This window comes from Anthonomus grandis, chromosome 1 (assembly GCF_022605725.1).
Source record: "Anthonomus grandis grandis chromosome 1, icAntGran1.3, whole genome shotgun sequence".
In the NCBI taxonomy this organism is placed as follows: Eukaryota; Metazoa; Arthropoda; class Insecta; order Coleoptera; family Curculionidae; genus Anthonomus; species Anthonomus grandis.
Genome location: NC_065546.1, coordinates 46,081,918 through 46,104,333, shown reverse-complemented (window position 1 = coordinate 46,104,333; position 22,416 = coordinate 46,081,918). Strand labels below are relative to the sequence as shown.

At 32.2% G+C, this 22,416-nt stretch overlaps 1 protein-coding gene across 1 annotated transcript in view; it reads left to right on the top strand.

Moving 5' to 3' along the window:
- The first annotated feature begins 1,351 nt into the window (after positions 1 to 1,351).
- LOC126740527 (acetylcholinesterase-like) overlaps positions 1,352 to 22,416 on the top strand; it is a 255,707-nt gene continuing 234,642 nt past the window's right edge. The window contains exon 1 of the mRNA XM_050446604.1: positions 1,352 to 2,676. Coding sequence (XP_050302561.1) covers positions 1,542 to 2,676 — 1,135 coding nt within the window. The 5' untranslated portion in view covers positions 1,352 to 1,541. The remainder of the gene's footprint in view (positions 2,677 to 22,416) is intronic.

Below are 22,416 nucleotides of genomic sequence, written 5' to 3'. Positions count from 1 at the left end.
GATTAAGATAAAGAAAAGGAAATACTAGACCTTTTCCCAGTGGAGGCCAAAGAATTAAAACTGAATTGTAAAAAAATTGTTAAATTGAGAACAGTGACATAGATATATCGTATTGAATCTATAATTATACCCTGAAAAATGATAATACATCCAAGATGCACCTCAAAATTATTAAAAAACATTTAGGTATGTCATAATTCAAATTTAGCTGTCTCCTACTCTATGGAGTTGCACGATTCGATGTTGGCATATTTGTAAAATAATTTATCAACCCATGACTCAAAAGGAATCAACTGGAAGAAAATCATGAGGCTTGGCTTGTTTTCCACCCAAAGAGAACTTAAAAAGACAATCGTCAAATACGACAGTTAAAATGTCACTATTGTCATATTTGATGTACGTCAAAAATTAGTCAATCGGCCATCTTGGGTGGCAGACTATTCCGCCCTGTCACATTCAACCTTCATACCAGTGCTGAATTCAAAAAAGGATTGTATTAGAAATATGCATATATTACGTAAATATCTGTCATTGCCTATGCATTTTGTAGAGACCACCATTCTCACATATTATAACTTCAATCTCCAAAATGGCCTTTTTTCTCACATAAGTGCTATTCCTGTTTATTTCTGTCATCTCCGAAGAACCTCTTAAGACATAAAACTCGAAAGATTCTCACAGATAGCCCTTGACTTTACATGTCCATCGTTATCGTTGCCTTTTCCAACCATTTTTGGTGAGTGACTAAAACCAGATATATTTTAATAAGTAAAATAAATTCACGTCTTATACATCGAGACGTTAAATATTATAGAGTTATTCTTTCTGTAATAATTTATTTAGTTTGATGATTTTTTTTTTGTTTTCGTAGTTTCCTTACTAATTAACTTTAGTTGAGTTGACGGATTTGTCCTTACTAATTAACTTTAGTTAAGTTGACGGATTTGTCCCACTCTTGCCTTCTTTTGTCAGTAGCTAAAGAGTATCGGTTATTGAAAATCGCGGGACAGACCTTTTTTGCGGAAGAGGATGTAATTTAAAATATTTAATATATTATATTTATTTTGTTTCTAGGAATGTATTGACTCTTTATGGCAAATAAATTACTTTTAATTTGATTTGATTGATCGAACCCAGGAAAATCATTTAAATCGGATAAGGTTAAAAAACCAAATGCTTTAATCCAGAGTGTTTGCCCCCCAACAAAAAAAAAGAACATAACGCAAACGCCCGCCGTATCCAGAGATAGTAAATCATAGTGGAGCTTCTTCGCGAGCGGCTGTCGGCCGCGCAAGCTTCAAATCGAAATTTAGACGAGGTATCGGGACGCTCAGTTAGAACCAGGTTGTCACCAAAATCGTGTATCCGTCGCCGCTCCACATTCCGTCGTGTTTTTCCCCGCTATCCCGGTTCAATAGATCGCCGACTCGCGCGATTCGCGTTCTCGTTTTTCCTGTTTTTCTTCACAGCAACAGATATTTGTGTATATACACGTGTTCGTACGCTATGCGCATATAGATTTTTACAACCGACCAGAAATTATGAAGTTAATTATTGTTGTTATATTCCTGTTCGCCCCTAGGGTTCAAGGATACTCATGGCCTAACGAGGAGACCACTACCAAGGCCAACAAAGATTACCGTAATGATCCCTTGGTGGTGGAGACGACTAGTGGATTGGTTAGAGGGTATTCCAAGACGGTTATGGGTAGGGAAATACACGTTTTTACAGGAATACCGTTCGCGAAGCCTCCTATTGAACAACTAAGATTCCGTAGACCGGTGCCAATTGATCCGTGGCACGGGATCTTAAACGCGACCAAACTGCCAAATTCGTGCTTTCAGGAGCGCTACGAGTATTTCCCCGGGTTTGAAGGAGAGGAAATGTGGAATCCCAATACGAACATCTCCGAGGATTGCCTTTACCTTAACCTATGGGTGCCTCAGAGATTGCGCATCAGACACCACGGCGATAAAACTCCCATAGACAGACCGAATGTGCCCGTGTTAATTTGGATCTATGGGGGTGGGTATATGAGCGGCACATCCACTTTGGATATTTATGATGCCGATATGATTGCCGCTACTAGTGACGTGGTGGTTGCCTCAATACAGTACCGCGTCGGCGCGTTTGGGTTCTTGTATTTGAATAAATTCTTCTCTAGAGGCAGTGAGGAGGCACCTGGAAATATGGGATTGTGGGACCAAGCTTTGGCAATACGCTGGATCAAGGAAAATGTTGCTGCTTTTGGAGGTGATCCAGACCTTATCACTCTTTTTGGAGAATCTGCTGGGGGTGGATCGGTCAGCATACTTCTTTTGAGTCCCATTACTAAAGGTCTTGCTAAAAGGGGCATTTTACAATCGGGTACCATCAACACTCCTTGGAGCTATATGTCTGGAGAGCAAGCGGAAGTTATTGGTAAAACTTTAATACAAGATTGCGGATGTAATGCCACTTACTTGGAAAGCAATCCGCATGATGTTTTGGATTGTATGAGGGCAGTCGATGCTAAAACGATTTCTTTGCAACAATGGAATTCTTATTCGGGTATATTGGGGTTTCCATCGATGCCGACGATAGAGGGCGTCTTTTTGCCTAAGCATCCCAAGGACATGTTGGCTGAAGGTGATTATGAGGATATGGAGATTCTTCTTGGCAGTAATAAAGATGAAGGTAAAATTAAATATTCTTGTGAATTAGTGACCAAATATTGTCATAACTGGTGGTTTATGGATAACTTTTATTTGTTTTTATCCAAGGTTTCAAATTATATTTAATTTATTTTTAGGGCCCTACTATGCCTAAAAAAACATGGTGATTATTATTTTTTCCTTTTATATTTAAATATTTCTTAAAAAAATAATAAAAAAATTTATTAACATTAAGTCAAAACAATGTAATTGCAAAAAAGTAGTTTGAGATAATTTTATTAGCTTTAAAGTTTAAACTGTTCCCATTTTAATACAATTAAATCTTTTTAAGTCGAACACGGTAATATACAGGGTGTCCCAACTCTATTTACACACTGTTTTTTCGCTCCTGTATATAATATGAAAAAAAAAGAAAAAAAACTGAATACTGATACAATACTGGCTATTTTTCATGTTTCTGGCACATATCACATTTATGAGGTTCTTATACCTTAGTATTTTTTATGAAACTTTAATCAATATTATCTATATTAAAAAATAAAATAGCTCCAAAATTTACGGTTTCAGCCAAAAAACCTTTAAGAAAGGCATAATTGCAATTATTTTAAATCGTAGAAAGGTTTGGGTACATCTAGATTCGGCCGTGCATGTAGGGACTATATAAAGCTAAAATGTAGTAGAGTTCGGGCCGAACGCGGATCAATTTTAAAGCATCGACCTTGGCCCTTTGAACCTCAATCATCCGGTTTCAATTACTAAATAAAGCATTTCAAAAAAATATAAGGATTAAATTCTAAAAATAACTTTTTAGTTTAGTTTAATCAATAATTATCCCTAAAATTTTCCAAGTTTATTTCAGTTTGGCAAGATCATAATAAGTAAAATCTGTATTGTTGTGACTAATTCATAATGAGTTACTTATTTTATTGGGTATCACGTCACTTATATTCTTCTTCTTTTCAATTTTTGAGCATGTGAGATAGTATTTTCTGAATTGATTTTTGCTATAAGTAACGTAATACCCAATAAAATAAGTAACTCATTATGAAATCGTCACAACAATACAGATTTTACTTAAATCAAAGGTATGAGCCTAATTGTTTAGACATTTAGAAAAAATGTATATTAAATTATCTCACAGTGACAATAGTATAACATTTTTATATAAATGCAAAATTAGTAATTTAGTACCAAAATGATTAAGATTACACAAATCATACAAAAATAATAAGACACATAAAATCTTAGAAAGAGCAATTAAAGCGTTATTAAGAAAAAGAATCCAATTTCATAGATATAATAAAATTAAATTAAATAATAAAATACAAAAATTAAAAAATAGCTTATTTAATTTAGTTAATCAAAATTATTTCAATAATAATAATAATAATAATAATAATAAATAAATTTATTTGCCAGTAATAGTACAAGTTTACAATGCATTATTGGTATACATTCTTCATACATGATAAATGTATTACTGCAAAATGGAGTTTAAGGCAGTAAAACTGATATTGAATAAACTGCGTAAAAATTTTGTAACTGTAACTAACAACAAAGAATATCAAATTAATATATAGATTCAATGTTAGCACAATAGCAAATCATAAGTAGAGTAATGTAGTTATATAGTAATGTAGTTTTATAATTTCAACACAAGTAAATTACAACACTGCTTTTACCTAAACAATTCTAATAGTGCCTAGTTCTTATACTTATAGCAGACGTTTGTACCTACTCAAAAAAAGATAAACAAAAAACAACAACAAGACTTAGACGTGGTGTGTCAGCAAGTTATTTTTATATAGATATTTGAATTTTGTTGGCGTGAGTATTTTCATTTCGAGAGGAATATGATTGTATAGTAGGTAAACATTATAAGAGAAAGATCTTGCAAACAAGGCAGTCTTATGGAAAGGAGGAGATATTAAGCCCCAATACCTTAGGTTTAAGTTGTGAACATCTGTTCTAAACTTTATTTTGTTGTACAAATATGGTGGACTTTAATTAAATATTATTCTGTGGAATAAGATAGCGGAGTAAAATGTACGGCGATTTTCCATATCCAACCAATTGCAAGTTTTGAGTTTGTGAATTACTGGCTCAAACTTCCTTATGCCAAATGCAAACCGCAAACACGACATCTGAACTCTCTGTATCCTGTCTCTATCCTGTTTGGAGAGCATCTGACAATGTTAATTTTAGTTTTTGACTTAGTGCACGCCTATGTGGATATAACAACTTTAAACTTGCGTACGTCCTCTGTACACACACAGATACACATGTTCGTTGAATCTTAAATCTGTATCTAAAATTACCCCCAAATTCCTAGATTTTTTTTTACAAAGGTAAGCTCTGAGTTATTTAAATGAATTTTAAGTTGGTTTTCTAAGTCAATTTTTTGTTTTACAAAAGCAAGTATTTTAGTTTTTAAAGGGTTTAATTTTAAGTGCTGTTTTTCTGAGTTTCGAACTAGTTGATTCAAATCTTTATTTATGTTAAGTTGAGTTTATGCTATGCTATTAGGCGTGACAGAGTATAATAATTGTTTATCATCAGCAAAACTATAGTCAATACAGTGTTCAAGGGCATGTGTGAGATAACAAGTGTATATGCAGAATAGTAACGGGGATAGCCCAGAGCCCTGTGAAACACCACAGTGAAGCGACCCTCTGTCCGAACATCCCTTATCAGTTTCTACATATTGATATTAAATATTAGATATTAGACCCTATTAGATAAATAGCTTTTAATTAGATCGACAGCACTCTGTGAAAATCCAATATGCAATAGCAAAGCGAACAGGACCTGGTGGTTTACTTTATCAAACGCTCTTGTGTAGTGTAACAATATCAAAACATATGAGTTTCCAGAGTCTATATTTGACATTATTGAATCAACCACATCCAACAATGCTGTACAGCAACTGTAGCCTTTTCTAAATGCCGATTGTCTCAAGGGAAGGATATTATTCTAGCGGTTAAGATTTTTTCAAATATTTTCGATCCGGGTGATAAAATGGATATGGGTCTTAATTCTGAAAGGTTTGTGGGCTCGTTTTTAGTTTTTGGCAACGGAAAAACTCTAGTAATTTTCCAGGAGTCTGGAAATTCAGATACGAGAATACACGAGTTATAAATATTAACTAAAATATTTAGAATCTGAGGGCAGCATAATTTTAGCATTTCACTGTTAAGACCATCCGGACCAACGGCATTTGATTTTATTGATGATGAGGCAGTGTAAACTTCCTGTTCATCCGTCAATCTAAAAGAAAAAAGCTCAATAAAGTTTTTTGCCGTACTAGTAGTATATAACAAAATCAAGTCCGGATCTGGTGGTTCAAGTTGAGAAAATTGAATAAAAAGGTTGTTTATTTCATTCGGGTTATATATTCAATCATATATGCTTCTGTATAAATGAGAGTTATTTAAATAAGTTTCAAAAACAAAAACAAATTCACATAAATAAAATAAATCTACTTTATAATAAAGATATAAATCAAGAACTTTAAAACACAAATAATAATGATTTTATAAATAAAACTGTTATTAATTTGTCAGATAGAGTTTTATCTGATACAGAAAAACTTGTTCTTTCTAAAAGTCTCAAAAAATTCTGCCTTAATTAAGTGTTATTTCAGCTATAGGAAACGCAACGAAAGACTTACTAACGGATCAACAAGATGAATTTAGAATTAGGGCAATGATAAAAATTGAAAAACCAATTAAAATTAAACAAAATTTAAACTCTTTAAAATTAAAAGCTTTAAAGACCCGTAAATCCGATAACAGTATTAAAATACTTCCAGCCGATAATGATAATCCTACTATTCTTTTAATTGTATGAAAATAAATTAAATTTATTAATTAATTATGGTAATTATTCCAAATTATCTAAAGATCCTACAGAAAAAATTGAAACATAAATCTATAATTTACTTAAAAAACATAAAAACCAATTTTCTGATAATGATAGCTTTAAATTAACTCCACATAGTAAAACACCACATTTTTATGATTTACGAAAAATACATAAAATAAATGTTCCTTTAAGACCTATAGTTAGTAGCATAAATTCACCTACTCACCCTCTTGCAAAATATCTTTTAAATCTCTTAACTCCATACACTAATAATTCTGATTCTTACATTAAAAATTCTCAACACTGTTTATAAAAACTAACATATAAACTATAATTTCTTTTAACCCTCATGATCTTGGTAAATTTATTTCTATTGGTAAATTTTGATGATTATTTTTACTAATGTTGAGAAAACTTTAAATATTGTTAAAAATAAATTAATAATAATAATAATAATAATAATAATCTTTATTTAACAAAATCTGCTGCATAAAAATAAAATACATAATACGGCATTTAATATAATATTAAAAAGCAATAAACTAAAATTAAAAACCAAAACAAAACCAAAAAAATAAGGATAATATTACAATAATAGTGCTGGTATGAGGTACGAGTATTGTTGGCAAATAAACATGTTTAAGATTATGCATTCACATATGAGTGGGAATATATAAAAAAAGGTAAGAAAAACAAACATATACAATGTAAAAATAAAATCATATAAATAAAATGTTAAGCTAAACGTAAAAGAATAAATAATAAAACATGAGTTATAAAAATAAAATGAGTTAAAATTTAATAAAATCAGAATACAAAATACACAATAAAATTAAGGTAAAATAAATAATACATAAAATTAAAAATGACATAAAAAAAATTTAAACCACAGAATAAAGATAAAAAAGACAAATACTAAATATCTAGAACAAATTTTTGTCAAGAGCCTTTTAAAGACGTTAAAACTATCACAGGATTTAAGACTAGCCGGTAACCTATTGAATTCTATTAAGCCCCTATATAATATTGAGTTGAGCAACCGAGTTGTATTACATCTGTCAACTATAAATCTGTTCGGTTGCGAGTAAGATAATTATTGTGAACATCACTAAAAATTGTCAATTTTTCACAGATAAAGTCTGGTAGCAGACGATGTTTTAATTTAAAAATAAATAGATAAAAATTAAACATTATTCTTTGGTTCACAGACAACATACCTAGGACGTTTAACATAGACACAACTGGGGTATAACGATTACATTTAAGGATCAGTCTCATAGCTCTATTTTGTATTATTTCAAACTGGTTTATTATATATTGGGGTAAATTAAATAATAATGTCGAACAGAGTTGCAGATGGGGAAGGGCAATAGCATTATAAAGCATTAGTTTCGGGTGCATTGATAAATTTTTTCCTATGCGTGCTATAAATCCAACTTTCTTTATTTCGTATTGGCGAGTTAGGATAGAGTTTTGAAGGAAGTATTAACGAGAAATTTTAGAAATAAGTATATTTTGTTCATATTTTTAATTTAATTTTATTTAACTTTATTACCTGAATAGTAGATATAACTACCGAAACGTTGGTTCAAATTAGGTATTTTTATTAAAAAAGTAGACCTTCTCGTTGTTTTTATCGTTTTTTATTTTAATATTCATAACAAAGTTAGGTAGGATACTGAAAAGAAGAAACGAGCTCAGAGATTAATAGATTAAACCTCAGCTCCTAGGTAGGGTAATTCCGGGAGAGATGGCCCGCCGGGTGTGATGGGTCTTTCTGATATTTCCTAAATATATTTAATTTACGGCACTGTAGCTTTAGACATATCCTATTCAACGTGCTGTATATATCGTGATCCAGGTTTGCGGTTTTTTTCTACACTTTAAGGTAAGTTTTGCTAGAAAAAAAATTTTACAAGCATTAAAAATATTTAACCTTAAAAGTAATGTATAGTTTTTTTCTGAAAATTTTATTTTTTTTTCAAGTTTTTGTTTTGTGCATTTTTGAAGTTATGTTAATGCACCCGTACCTCTAAAATTTAATAAATCTTGGAAATATTTAGTGGGCCATTAGGAAACATTTAGTGACTTTTGGGATAGATGGACCAACTACTAAATGGGTTAGTTGGCCCATGGGCCATCTATCCCGGAAAACAAAAATAATTTTTTTATTTAATCCTTACAAAAATCTAAGTCTAAAATTGGCATTTAAGTATACAATTTAGACATCCAAAGTATATAAATGTATTTTTTAGAGTCATGTCGACTGACTACATTAGAAAAGGTTCAGTGCAAAGAGGAAACTGGACTGAAGAAGATTTAGTTAATGCTGCAGAAGCTGTCAGAAATGCTGTTATGGGTATCAGAGAGGCATGCCGTAATTTTAACAACATTCCACCACCAACATTTCGCAGGCGCTTCAAAAACAATGATTACCAGAAACGAGCTTGGTATCGAAAATGAGAAAAAAATTAAGCTACATATCCAGAAATTACAGAAACATGGATTTTCAACTCGTGAATGCGTCAGAGCAATGGCATTTAACTTGGCAGAGCAGTTTAAAATTAAACAGACATTTAATAGAGAGAAAAAACTGGCTGGGTATGATTGGTTAACTATGTTTTTAAAACGAAACCCCGACCTAAGTGTTAGAAAAGCTGAAGGGGTGTCACTAGCCCGTTGTAAAGGAATGAATAAGACAGATGTTTCTGTGTATTTTAATTTACTTGAAAACACATTAATCGAAGGAGAAATAATGAACAAAGCTGGTCACATATTTAATATGGATGAAACGGGCTTACAATTAAATAATAAACCTGGTTATGTTATTGCTACAAAAGGCTTAAAACATGTTGCTGCAATTACTGCTTCAGAGAAGGGAGAAACCATAACAGCAATATCATGGTGTAATGCAAAAGGTTATTACATATCACCTACTTGTATATTCAAAGGGAAAAATAAAAAAGCTGAGTTTGAAGATGGAATGCCCCCTGGCTCCACTGTTTATATGAATGAAAAATCAGCTTACATTAACACTGATATAATGTTTGCTTGGCTAAAAAATCAATTTATACCACGTAAACCGCAAGGAAAAGTTCTACTTTTACTGGATGGGCATGCTAGCCATTGCAGCTCATTAGAGATGCTTGTATGCGCTGATGAACATGGTGTTATTTCTCTTTGCCTGCCTAGTCATACCACACAGTTTCTCCAACCTTTAGATAGATGTTTTTTTAAGAGCCTTAAAGCTTTCTTTAATAATGCTTGCAACACATTTATTAGAACAAATCCAACTAGGAAAATTAACCGGTTACAATTTGGCCAGCTGCTATCTAAGGCGTGGTCAAAGTCCCTCTAACAAACGTATTTTTATTTATTTAAAAAAAAACATTTTTAGATAATACGGCAACAGTTAATAATGATGCAAATAGAGCTAATAATGATGAAAATCAAATGCCAAAACAAGAACAAGCAATACCATCCACGTCAACGTCAGGCTTGGATAACATAGCATCGGAACGTGATGAAGATCAAAATCAGGACACACTCGGAACACTGTTAAACAAAATTTTGCCTGTTCCAAGCACATCAGCTAATATTGAAAATGCACGAAAAAGAACAAAACAGAAAAAATAAATCCGGAAAATATTAAAAAAACAAAAATTGGCTAACGCGCGTAAGAAGGACAAAGAAAAAAAAAGGAAATTAAAAAAAATACGGCGATTATAAACAAGCAAAAACAAAAAAATAATGATGATGGGTCAAATGATTCATGTGTAAAGGAACAAACTAAAAACATAAAAGGGAAAAATAAATTAAACCTAACCACCCAAAAATCAAGAGCGAAAAAACTTAAATTAAATAAAGACGACTCATCCACAGATACTGACTCATCAGACGACTATGTTGCCGAATCTGAGGATTGCTCACAAGAAGACGATTCTACAGAATGCCTTGGATGTGGCGAGATATACAAACTCACAATTAAAACTGATGACTGGATTCAATGTATTTACTGCACAAGGTGGTTCCATGAAAGCTGCTCTAAATATTTGAATCTCTGTGACCTGTGGAAAATGTGGAAAAATTTTATTAAAAAAGCGATGTTAAATTAAGTTTTTTTTAATGGGCCGTCTCACCCAGTATGAGTGAGCCAACTAACTCATAGCACCTGGAAGAGTTGGCCCATTCAGCTTATTTTTTTAAAACTGTTTGTAGAGTTAGAATTTTTAGTTTTTCTTTAAATGTTACTTTTGACGTTAACTGGAATAAATGCTTATGTTAAATCTCTTTTCTTTGGTTTGATTAAATTTTGGGTTTTCATTTTATGTCATTTTTTTAAAAAAGTGAGCCAACTATCCCGGACTTACCCTATATACAAAAATCTATTATACCTCAAGTAAGTTATTGTATTTAAAACCTATTGAACTTAAGTTAAGTATAATGAAAGGTATCATTAAAGATTTAGGTTCATATTCCTTATTTTCTTCTTCTTTTCAATTTTTGAGCGTGTAAGATAGTATTTTCTAAATTGAGTTTTGCTATAAGTGACTAATATAATGCCCAATAAAATAACTCAACACCATAATAGTTGCGCGCCATGATTAGTGTCGTGTTCGGCACCGATTTAAGGCTGGTCGCACATGGGATACGAATTTGACGTACGATACTTGTACGAATTAAGCCTGGACACTAAATACGTTTTTCGCCGTCAAATGGATAAGCCGTGTTTTGGTGACATTGTGTTCATTAAATCTTCATCATCATTATTACCATATTTTATTTTTTATGATTTTAATGATGATTATTATTATCATAATAATCATCATCATTTTAATTTGTAGCGTAATGAGCCTATACGTTCAACATATTTTTCTTCTAATTCGGAGACTACGGAGACGTCGTCACTATCGTGCGTGTAATATATTTGAAAAGAGGTGAATTCAAAAAATTTTATTAAGACTTATCTATCATGAACAATTACTGTTTCATCGTCATATAAAGAAAGTTTTCAATATATTCTGAACATCATCACACCTAACGTTACTAAATACAGCAGCTTTTAGGACACAATCTCACCTAAAAAACGATTGATTGTAACTTTGAGGTAAGGAAGTAAAATATAATTTCTCATAGGCTCCAAAAAAAAATTATTAGAAATTTCTTTTATTTTGGTAGATATTGACCAACAGAACACAGAATTTAAATAATTAAAAGGTGGGCTTAAAACTCAAACATCCTTACAAGCCATCGATAAAGGTGGTAGTACATCGATACTAAATATATCATTATTTGAATGATATATAAGCTCTTTGCAAGTCACATAATATCCCAAATGTGGAAATTTTTTATTTCCTCGTAGGCTAGGTAAACCCAACAAAAAATGGTCATAGGGCCACAGGGTCAAGATCATGTGTTGGGTGTACTTCGGTCTAGAACCAAGCGAAGGGGTATCAACATTAACGGTTCTGATCTGACCAAAATGTAGTATGATATTGAAACTAGGGTGAACGTTGAAATAAATACTATCGGACGGTCCATAAAATAATTTCAAAGAACTAAAACAAACTAATCCTAACACCAGTCTCTCAGTTTACTACCAAAATACCCAAGGACTAAGAACTAAACTAAATTGCCTTGTCACTAACAGATCTGTATATCAGACATTGTTGTCTTTACAAAGGCATGGCTCCACAGTGGTATATGCAGAACTTGGTTTTATAGAATATAATATTTATCGTAATAATCGGTAAAATAATATCAGTATTTTTAAGAGAGGAGGAGATTCGTCAAAGTATTATCGAGACAAGAAACCTTTGGCTTCCTGATAATAGTGTTGAACAGCTCCTTTTTTCATTTGTTCTAGATTGTCTTTGAACTATGTTCAGTCCTATTTAATCCAAGTTTTAACTGGGGAAATCAGAGCATATTTTCTATGCACGTAATATTGTTGTAAAAAAGTACAATATTAGTTTCGGTAAAACTTGTAATTTGAGTGCCTCTTTCAAAGAATCTTCGTCTGCGAGTTTTCTTTTAACATCCTCCTTATTTCCAGGCACCTTCCAAATGCATCGTCAGTAACTAGAACAAAGTTAATAGTATAATAGGCAACTAGTGCATGATAGAGGCACTGCGCACAAGTCGGGTTTACTATATTTTAAAAACGTCTTGTACCAAGATTTACTGGCCCAAGGTACATGATGATAGTTGGACTCAAAATACAGATGCAAGATATACAAGATACTACAAGATGACCTTATTTAAAATAGTTGCAAATATAAAACTGTCTATCCAAATTTAAAAACAGCAGCAATCATTTTACGAGTATTCTCGTTTAACAGTTTTATGAAAACTTTACTTTTATCACACATAAATTATTTTTTTTTACCAAAACTGTAACAGTCTATTTGCATCGCTATAATTCAGCTGAGCAGTTGTTTATCATCGGCATGCTAGGAGGCAGCACTAAGCGGTTCAAGATACACTGGAGTATACAACAGTTTGCTCTATAGAGAAATATTACTTAAATCTGTATTTAGTGGTAAATACAGTTGGGAGTTATCTGCATACTGAGGTGTTCATTTCAGCAACATAAATAAAAAAAAAAGTAATGATGATAAAATTAAACCCTGAGAAACGGCTTTTTTATTATTTTATTAAACTTTGATAATATAATTTAGGTCATAGACAAACAATTATTATATTTTTAAAAAAATAATAGAATAGCAAATAGGGTTTTTTAATTACATCGTTACCAACCCGTGATTGTAAGAAAACCGCACTTTCCAAAAAAATCTAATTTGTCACGTTCAGTAAACTCCATTTTAATGATAGCAAGTTAATTGCTTTTGCAAAAAAATTATAATTTAAAATTAGAACTCAAGCGTCATATTTCTCCTATAAGATTTTATATTGAATATATTTTTTTAATTGGTATAACTGGTTATTTTTAGCAATATTTTACTATTCAATATGAAACTTGTAGGTATGCTTTTGTTTATAAAAGTAAACTATGAAGGCGTTTTAGTACTGTATTGGCATAAATGTTAAATATTTAAGAGAAAATACTGGTTTGCAATCCAATAATATAAATAATATTTGGTTTTTTCCGCAACGCTTTGTATATAATAAACTTATGTAACTTGTGTAACTAAATATGTGTAGGTCGAAATTTGTTTATAAATTTTTTATGGCAATTTTTGCATTTTTCTCAAGAAATACCAAAATTTCACACTTAAACGGTAATAGAGCGCAAGTTACAATTAGTATCGGAATTTCAAAGTTTATTTTGTTTTGTATAATGTGTATTAATAAAAATAGATCAATTCCAAGCTTCTGTGTAAACTTATAGAATCGAACAGAATCGAATAGAATCGAATAGAATCGAATAGAATAAAATTATAGAATCGAAAAACTTTAAAAAGAGCCATATAAAATAGCAATTAGATCATAGTGTTACTTTTTTAAATTGTATTTATGTGTCTTTTCCAACGGGCTAGAGTCTAATTACAGGAAAATCAAAATAAGCAATGGTAAAATATAACACATAAAATGCTAAAAATTAACTAGGTGCCTCAGAGAGCATTGTAAACTCATTGAGCATATCACAAGTGGAAGCAAATCTGTTGAAGTTTTTGTACATGATAAAAATAGGATCTTGATATTTAATGTTAGTTCTGGCACGATCCTGCTCTTGATCGTAGTAACATTTTGTTTTGAAGGACAGGCATGGCAGTTGCAAGGAACTGTGACCAACAAAAGTTGGAGGATCTATGTGACCTTTAAACAATTTCCACAAGAATGCCACAGAGTGAGTCTCTCTCCTTAAAACAAAAGCTTATAGTTAAACCGGGATAACAGATAGGCACCATCCCTTCTACATATAACATATTTTAAAAAACGCCTTTGGGTGTATTTAAGGGAATTAATATGGCATTCATAAAATGGATACCAACCCATATTTGAGCTTGGTTTAAACCAAAGAGAAATATAGCAAAGATAAAGACGGTCGGTCTCAAAATATTCGATCGAGATTTTTTTTCGATTCTCGAAAAAGCCTCCGAGTTCCGAATAATACATCTTGAGGTTTACTTCCTCTTGAGGCATCAACCACTTTATAATCAATCAATATGAGCGATATACTTTCATTTAAGGAAAAAGTCCTTAAACTATTTCGTTTTGGATAAAGTGAAATTGGCAAAGGTATAATTAAATAATTTTAAAGTTTTGATTCTATGATAAGACATAACAGACCATTTAGAACAATTAATAAGATTATACGAATTCTTAGCCAAGTCGATATTGCTTTACAGCAATAAGCAATCCCTATCGTTCGAGAAACGCTAGAAGATTCTCAGACAGTGAGTATAGGCTAGTTTGCAGCAAGAGATACTTTTAAATCAGGTCATTGGGATACAGGCTGAAAAGTAATGGAACTAGATAAGACCCCTGTGGAACTCCAGAGGTAGGCAGAATTGATTTTGATTTATAGACTTTAATTTCAACAAGTTGTTGACGACCAATGAGATAAGATGATAACAAAGCAGTAAGCTTTTCCTAAAAATTAAACAGCTTCCTCAACTCTTCCAGTAAGATGTAGTGGTATATTTGGTCAAAAGTTTACTGAAATAAGTATGTCATCAACTTATCGTATCTACTCGTATCACATTAACTTGACTTTTTTCATCCTGGGCAAAGGAGAGAAATCAAAACAAAATACAAAGATTTTGGTAATGAAACAATGTTTAATAGTAATGTGAAAGATTTTGGAAAATTTATATAGAATGTATATGAGACGATAATCTTTAATGTTTCGTAAGTCATCTTTCTTGTTTATGCGAAGTACTTTGGTAATTTTCCGAATAAAGGGAAACTGGCTAGTTTTGAGGATTAGGTAAAAAAAATATTCGACGGTTACCCAGAATAAATGCACAATCTTTAGCTATGAAACTGGGAAGTCCATCTGGGCCAGTGGTCATTTTGTTTCTTAATGTTTTCCCTGCAGCTGCAATTTTATTAAAAGAAATTGAAAAAAGACGGAGAAACTTCAACATAATCCGAGGAAGAATATTAAAAATGTTTCATCTGCTCGATCAGAATCTTTATATCCATTTGAAAAGAATATGCAAATGCGAAAACAATATTAGCAGTACCTTCAAAACTCCTTTCAAAAGATTCGTAAATAGTTGCTGACACCAAAAACCCATAATGCTAATTTTAGTTCGATATATAGATCCGAGTTAATAAGTCCGATATGGTTTATTTAAATTGTGATTGATTATCTTTAGTAAGCAAGAATGATTAGAAGTCTTATGTGCCAATTGGAAGTGAAACGATATAATTTAGAACAGTGCCTCATATCAAATAGAAAAACTAGAAGGGCGGTAATTGATTGATAAGAGCCGATATTAAATATGATAGGGTTAGTACGTTATGAATGCTATGTATGAAATATTAGTGTAGAATTAATAGTCTAGAAAAGAATAGGTTCTAAGTTGGTTGAGTATTTTTCGATCTACTTAATTACTTGTATCTACTTTTTATATATTCCAGTCATTAGAAGTTACAAGACCCGCCCAATTAAAAAAAAAGATTTATATATATTTGGTGTTAATTAAAAAACCTTTCTATTGATGTAAAATTCAATATAGCGGGCGAACATCATCTTGGAAAACTTTAAATAAAAGTGGCTTTAATTTATTAATACACTAGACAAGAACTTTATATTTGGATATGAATCCAAGAAAACTAAATAAGATCGATTCTTTACTAATAAAATTGCAGAAAGATCTTAAAATAAATCGTGACGTAAGTAATTCGCAAAGATTTTCGTGTTTTATTTCCTAACGATGGTATCGATTGAAATTTTAAGCCACCTAATTGCTTTTTTTCTGGTCAATTGATTTTAAATTACGTCGAAGATTTAGGTTCTTAAATTACCCCCTTAATGAACTGAATTTACAGAAGAGACTCGAACTTTTTAGAAAAATGCTTTCGTAGATAGACGTACGTTAAAAGCAGCAAAAACCGTTATAATTCCAGATTAATTATTTTCGTTTCTAATGGGTTTTTTAATAAAATGTCCTCTATTAAATCCTAATAGACAGAACACATAGCTATAAACTGCTTGCAAAAGCGTTTTTATTACAAAAGAGAGTACTGCTCGAAGCATCAAATAGAAACGTAATTTCGATGCTTCGTTGCTACAAGTCAAAAAAACAGTCACTAATACCTGGGGCATCATGTTAAAAGCTTGTTGTTTTTTTTTAATTCTGGATTTTAGATGTCCGGATTGTTTGTCAATTAGAAAAAAGTAACCGGAATAAATGGTATTTGAAATTTTTTTCTTCGAATGGGTTTTCTTTACTATTTTTATTTTTATTATTTAAAACATTATATTTTCTAGGTATATACGTTTTGGTATATTCTAATTACAGTTTTTATCCCTAGTGAATAATGTGAATTTCTTTAGAAGCGTAATATGAGAAATTAAAGGGCGAAATTAAAATTAGAGGGCGCCACTTACTTATCCCCTTGCGCCACTTTTTTATGCTACCTTGTATATAACAACTGACCGAATAATCTTATTTTCTCGTATTTCCACAACAAAAAAGGTAAACTTCTTAGAAGTGTTTATAGTTTATAGTTGATGGCAACAAAACTAATAAAAAAAAAACTAAACACAAAAATGGCTGAAAGTGAGCACTATGTTTCTTGCTACACTCTCGAGCTTAAGAAACCATTCCTGTTGCATTCTGCAAAGTATTTTAATGTTATTTTTCATTTTGTGGATATAATGGAAAATTCTTTGTCAAAGATCACCGTCAGTTTTCACTGGCGTTATACTATACATCACTCCAGAAGAAGAAATCCGTAGGAGAATTCTAATTCTGTAATCTAAGTTAGATGCTATCTAACTAATTAAGTAAAATTAGGTGCAGCTCCGTCATGCATAAACCACATATTTATGCGTGTTTTTAATGGAGGATCTTCAGAAGGGACAATTGTTCTTCAAGAAATTGTAAATAGCGGGTTATCCAACTCGAGGTTGGCTAAGTACAACCCTGCCGTTTGACACCTGTCAGAAATAAACGTCATGTGAAGCGTTTTTTTTTAGTTGAGGGTTTGCAATTTATAAATATGGATCGTTTAACAGTCGAACAACGTACTAAAATTATTAAGTTGTTCTATTAAAATGATGATTCTTCTGTGTCAACGTTTAGAGCTTTACGAGCTGATTACGGTCGACATAATTGTCCTACAGAGCAAACAATTTCGAACACAGTAAGAAAATTTGAAGACACTGGATCGGTTACTGATATTGTAAGGCACGTGCATCACTGTAACGTTCGCTCAGCTGAAAATATCACTGCTGTGGCTCAAAGTGTGAAGGAAGACCCAAATTTGTCAATTCCTCGGCGTGCTTAAAATTTGGGTTTGTCTTACGGCTCACTGTGGCGAGTTTTGCATTTGGATTTACAGCTCCATCCGTACTAAGTCCAACTCACTCAAAAACTTCCTACAGACCATGGACAACGCAGAACATTCGCAAATTGGGTGCTTGAACAACAAGCTGCTGATGCTCAGTTTTCGAGCAGAATTTTTTTCAGTGATGAGGCTCATTTTACGTTATGTGGCTACGTAAATAAACAGAATTGCCGCATATGGGGTTCTGAAAATCCTCAGGTGATCGTAAAAAGGCCTTTGCATCCCGAAAAAGTGACTGTATGGTGTGTATTATGGTCTGGTGGTGTCATTGGTCCGTATTTTTTTGAAAACAATCGTGGGAGAGCCCTAACAGTAAACTCTGAGCGGTATGGAAGCATGTTGACCAATTATTTTTGGAGAGAAATCGAAGAAGATCTGGAAGGCGTGTGGTTCCAACAGGGCGGGGGCCACAAGTCACACAACACAGGCCAACCAAGCTCTTTCGCAAGAGAAGTTTCCAGGACGTTTAATTTCAAGATTAGGTGTTATCTATTGGCCCCCAAGATCCTGTGCTCTCACACCTTTGGATTTTTTTTGTGGGGCTATGCGAAAGATCGTGTCTACGCCAATAACCCTCAAACTCTTCAACAACTTAAAGCTAACATTCGTGAAGTTTTAGCTGAGATATCACCTGAAATGTGCCGAAAAGTGATTGAAAATTTTCTTAAAAGGATTGAAGTTTATCAGAGGTCCCGCGGTGGACATTTAAATGATACTGTGTTTCACATATAATAGAATGATTCAATCTTTTAAACAAAATAAAAATTTCATCTCTATCTGAATTTTTTGTGTCTTTTATTTAACTTTACTTTCCCAAGCATAAAATGGAAAACCCTGTACCTTTGGCCCATTAATCTAGGTGATAACGGATTTATTAAATGAGGTTCAATTACTCCTCTCCATAAATTAATTTGAAATTATACTTGGTGGTGAGTTTGTCTTATTGCATGAGGATTTTCGTGTGCATAAATGTGAAGATTGTGCGAGGTAATCGACCCATTGCTTCGAAATCATGCAATAAAATATATTCAAAAATAACATTACTGAAGTAAATCCATTGTCGTTATTAAACTTGCCGTGTACTTTTTGCAAGTGGTATGGATGAATCAGTTGCTGTTTAAAAAAATTGTATTTACTGTACAGTTGAAAACTTAAAATTCTCAAGCTACATTCCTTACCCTAACTGTAGGATTTTTAACGACAGCATCTAAAACATTTTATTTAACTTCAGCTGTACGTACAGCTCTGGGATCTCCACTATGTGACCTAAAAGTGCTTAAAATTCAAATCGTTTTTATTACTCATAACTTAATTCAAAATAAGGCCATAATTATTTCTTACCAGTTTCTCGTAACCGCTGATAAGTTGGGAAGTCTTCAATTAGGCAGGTGTCTATGAGGAAATCCATTAGCGTCCAATCATCCTGCTTTTAAAGCATTACATCTTGCCAATCCGTACATTAAATGCATATCAGAATATTCAACGAACGTATAATGATGTTAATATTAATACATATATTATTTTTATTCTAAATGATGATAAATATTTGAAACCATAGCAATATTACTTAGATATTATCTAAATTTTAAAAACAAATAGCTCTAAAACTATTAACTTTAGAAACTTCTACCAAGTGAACCCTTTTTGTTGAGGAAATACGAGAAAATTAATTGATTTTTTGATTAGTTAGTAGTATGCAGTATTGTCCATAAAAAATAACAGATTCTTTTTTATTATATTAGAAAACTTTCCTATACCAAAGCTGCTCAAGCAATATGGAAAAATAGGAAATAAAATAGTAACTTTCACACGTACGCTATCAACTTTTGGGCTAAAGTATGTCTGGGTTAATTTACGTCTGTAGTATCTCAAGTTTTCCAACCTTATATAGAAGAAGTAGGGAAAATTAACATTTTGCTGAGAGTTAAGGTTTTTTCTGAAATTATCTAGTGCATTAAATACCCGTTTTGTTTGATTTTTTTAAAATGTTGATGATAGCAAATCCTTGAGTTTGTTTAAGTTTTCCTTCTTTAAATAAAACTATATGATTTAAAGACGGATTTTGAGAAGCAAAAAGATTTTGAGAAGTGACAAGCATTCCTCAGGTAAATGTTATAGTTTCACAAGAAAATATTCTGTAACTCACATGTAAGGGATTCTGCTGAAACATATGTGGTAAAGCTTCCATTTTAGAATTTTCGCCCTTCTTTAGGTAATTCTTAAATGAACGCACTTTGAAGATTTAACTTAGAACGAAGAAACTCCTTATTTGAAAATTCCTTCTTGTGAATTTATAGAGATTATATTGAGCATAGTAATGTCTTCTGTTAATCCGTTTTCATCTACAAGTTAGGGTTATCTGTTACCATAGCATCATGTAGTAAAGAGTAATACGACCAGTGTGAATTTTCGTATAGTTTTTGACGAAAATGCAAAAACTTCAAACGAAGAGTATTTAAATTACTTTGTTTTTCGTTTATGCGACCAAGCACCTATCCACGATAATGCAATATTTGAATTTGATCCTGAATATTTTCTAAACTTGAAGAGATTTCGAGATAGGTATGATAAATTCTAGACAATCTGCCTATACAAAGGCAGCACACAATTCCAATCTGGGACTGGTTATCCGTTTTAAAGGAGCAACCTTATTTTTAACACGAGTAAACAAAAATTCAGGCTGTTTTTGGAAACCTTCTATTTATAAAAAAAAACCCTCGGACTGGAATCCTCCCTCCAATTATAAATGGAAAACGTTTGTTGCCAACCGTTTAGCCTATATTTAGGACAAAATATATCCTTAATACTGGCATTATATTGATGGAAAATTAAATCCAACTGATTATGCATCTCGTGATATTTTTTCAGTTATATCCTGTGTTCACTGAGTAAATTCTTATATTTTATATTTAATTGTGTAATTTTTGTTATCCCATAATTAATACCCAAACTAGAAATATTTATGCGCCTCATTTATTTTAGACTTTTGACAGAATAGTATTTTAGGTTTTCTAGCTTCACGGTTATTATGCAAGGCTATTTTTATTTGCTTGGAAATCTGCCTTATACTTTAATCTATGGGCCAAAGCTTCCAAAATATGTTTATAGTATGCCAGTCTTTATAGTTATTCTCTGGATTTCTAACTTCATCAATTTATAAATTCACAAACCTCAACTGTTGGAGGCCTTCGTCATTGTTGTTGTCTGTTAGATTTCGATTAAGTGTAGCAATGCTGTCATGTGCACTCTTTACTGCAGAAGCATGCTTGTGGTTCTACATCTATTGCAAAGAACACAGGTTGTTGAGGTGAACGGTGTCAGGTCTGTGCCAGTCATTGTAATTTCTGGGTGTGCATTGAGATAGTCAGTTAGGACTCATATTATTATTAATATATAGAAATAAACTTCCAGCATTAGTAAAGTATGGCTCTATCCACCTCTAAGCTGACGATACCCAAATTGTATATAGATTTTGACCGGAAAAGTGCAGTGGAACGATGACTTATTTAGTAAATTTGAATGATTTAATAACCATGGTCTTGTTCTTAATGCCAAAAAGAAGAAAATGGTTTCTATAGTGATCCCAAACCGGAAGATGTATGAAAGTCAAAAAGGGTAAAAGATGAACCAGAAACACCTACAAGCACAGACCTAAGACCCAAGAGAAGCATGAAAAGGCCAAAACATGTTGAAGAATACGTTTGAGGTTAAACGAGTACTTAGGACAGCATAGTGTTGTAGTTAACAGACTGAACATATTGTAAGTTAGCCTTAAAAAACTTGACAGTGTAGACAGTACGGAGGAAGTGATATAGAGACGTAAGGAAAGCTTTGCTTGCCCAGTTTGTATAGGGTTTTGAATTATTTGAACATTGACTTGATCGCCTTTAGTTCCATCTCCTGTATCTGAAAAATCCTCTATTTCACTTTCCTGTAAAGCTTCCGTTGTCTAGTCATTTTCATTACCCAATTCAATTTCAGATTCTTTTTAGAGTATACTCAGTCACTTCAGTGTCTTGTGATAAAGTGCTTTTTGTAGTCTCTACTATTTCTTTCTTAGTTTTGGACTCTGCTCAGTTAATGGTTCGGTCTCAGAACTATCATTAATTTTTGAAGCATTCAAAAAAAGAAAAAAAAATACTTAGTAAATATTTTGCCAGCACGTAAACTTACTAATGCCTTTTTCTGTACGTTTTTCCTCAGATTTACCAGGTAAATTAAAAGGAAGTGCAGTCTCTCCCAGTAGAGTTTCTAAGTCGTTAACTAAATCATCGACGTTCTCGGATACTGTAAATAGTAGTCTTCATTTTAAGAGTAACTATTAGAAGATAAAGCCGAGTGTGTACCAAAAGTGTCGAAAAGCCTGTAAAATATTGTATTGTATAGTATAGAGTTTAATTAAAGCGATCGT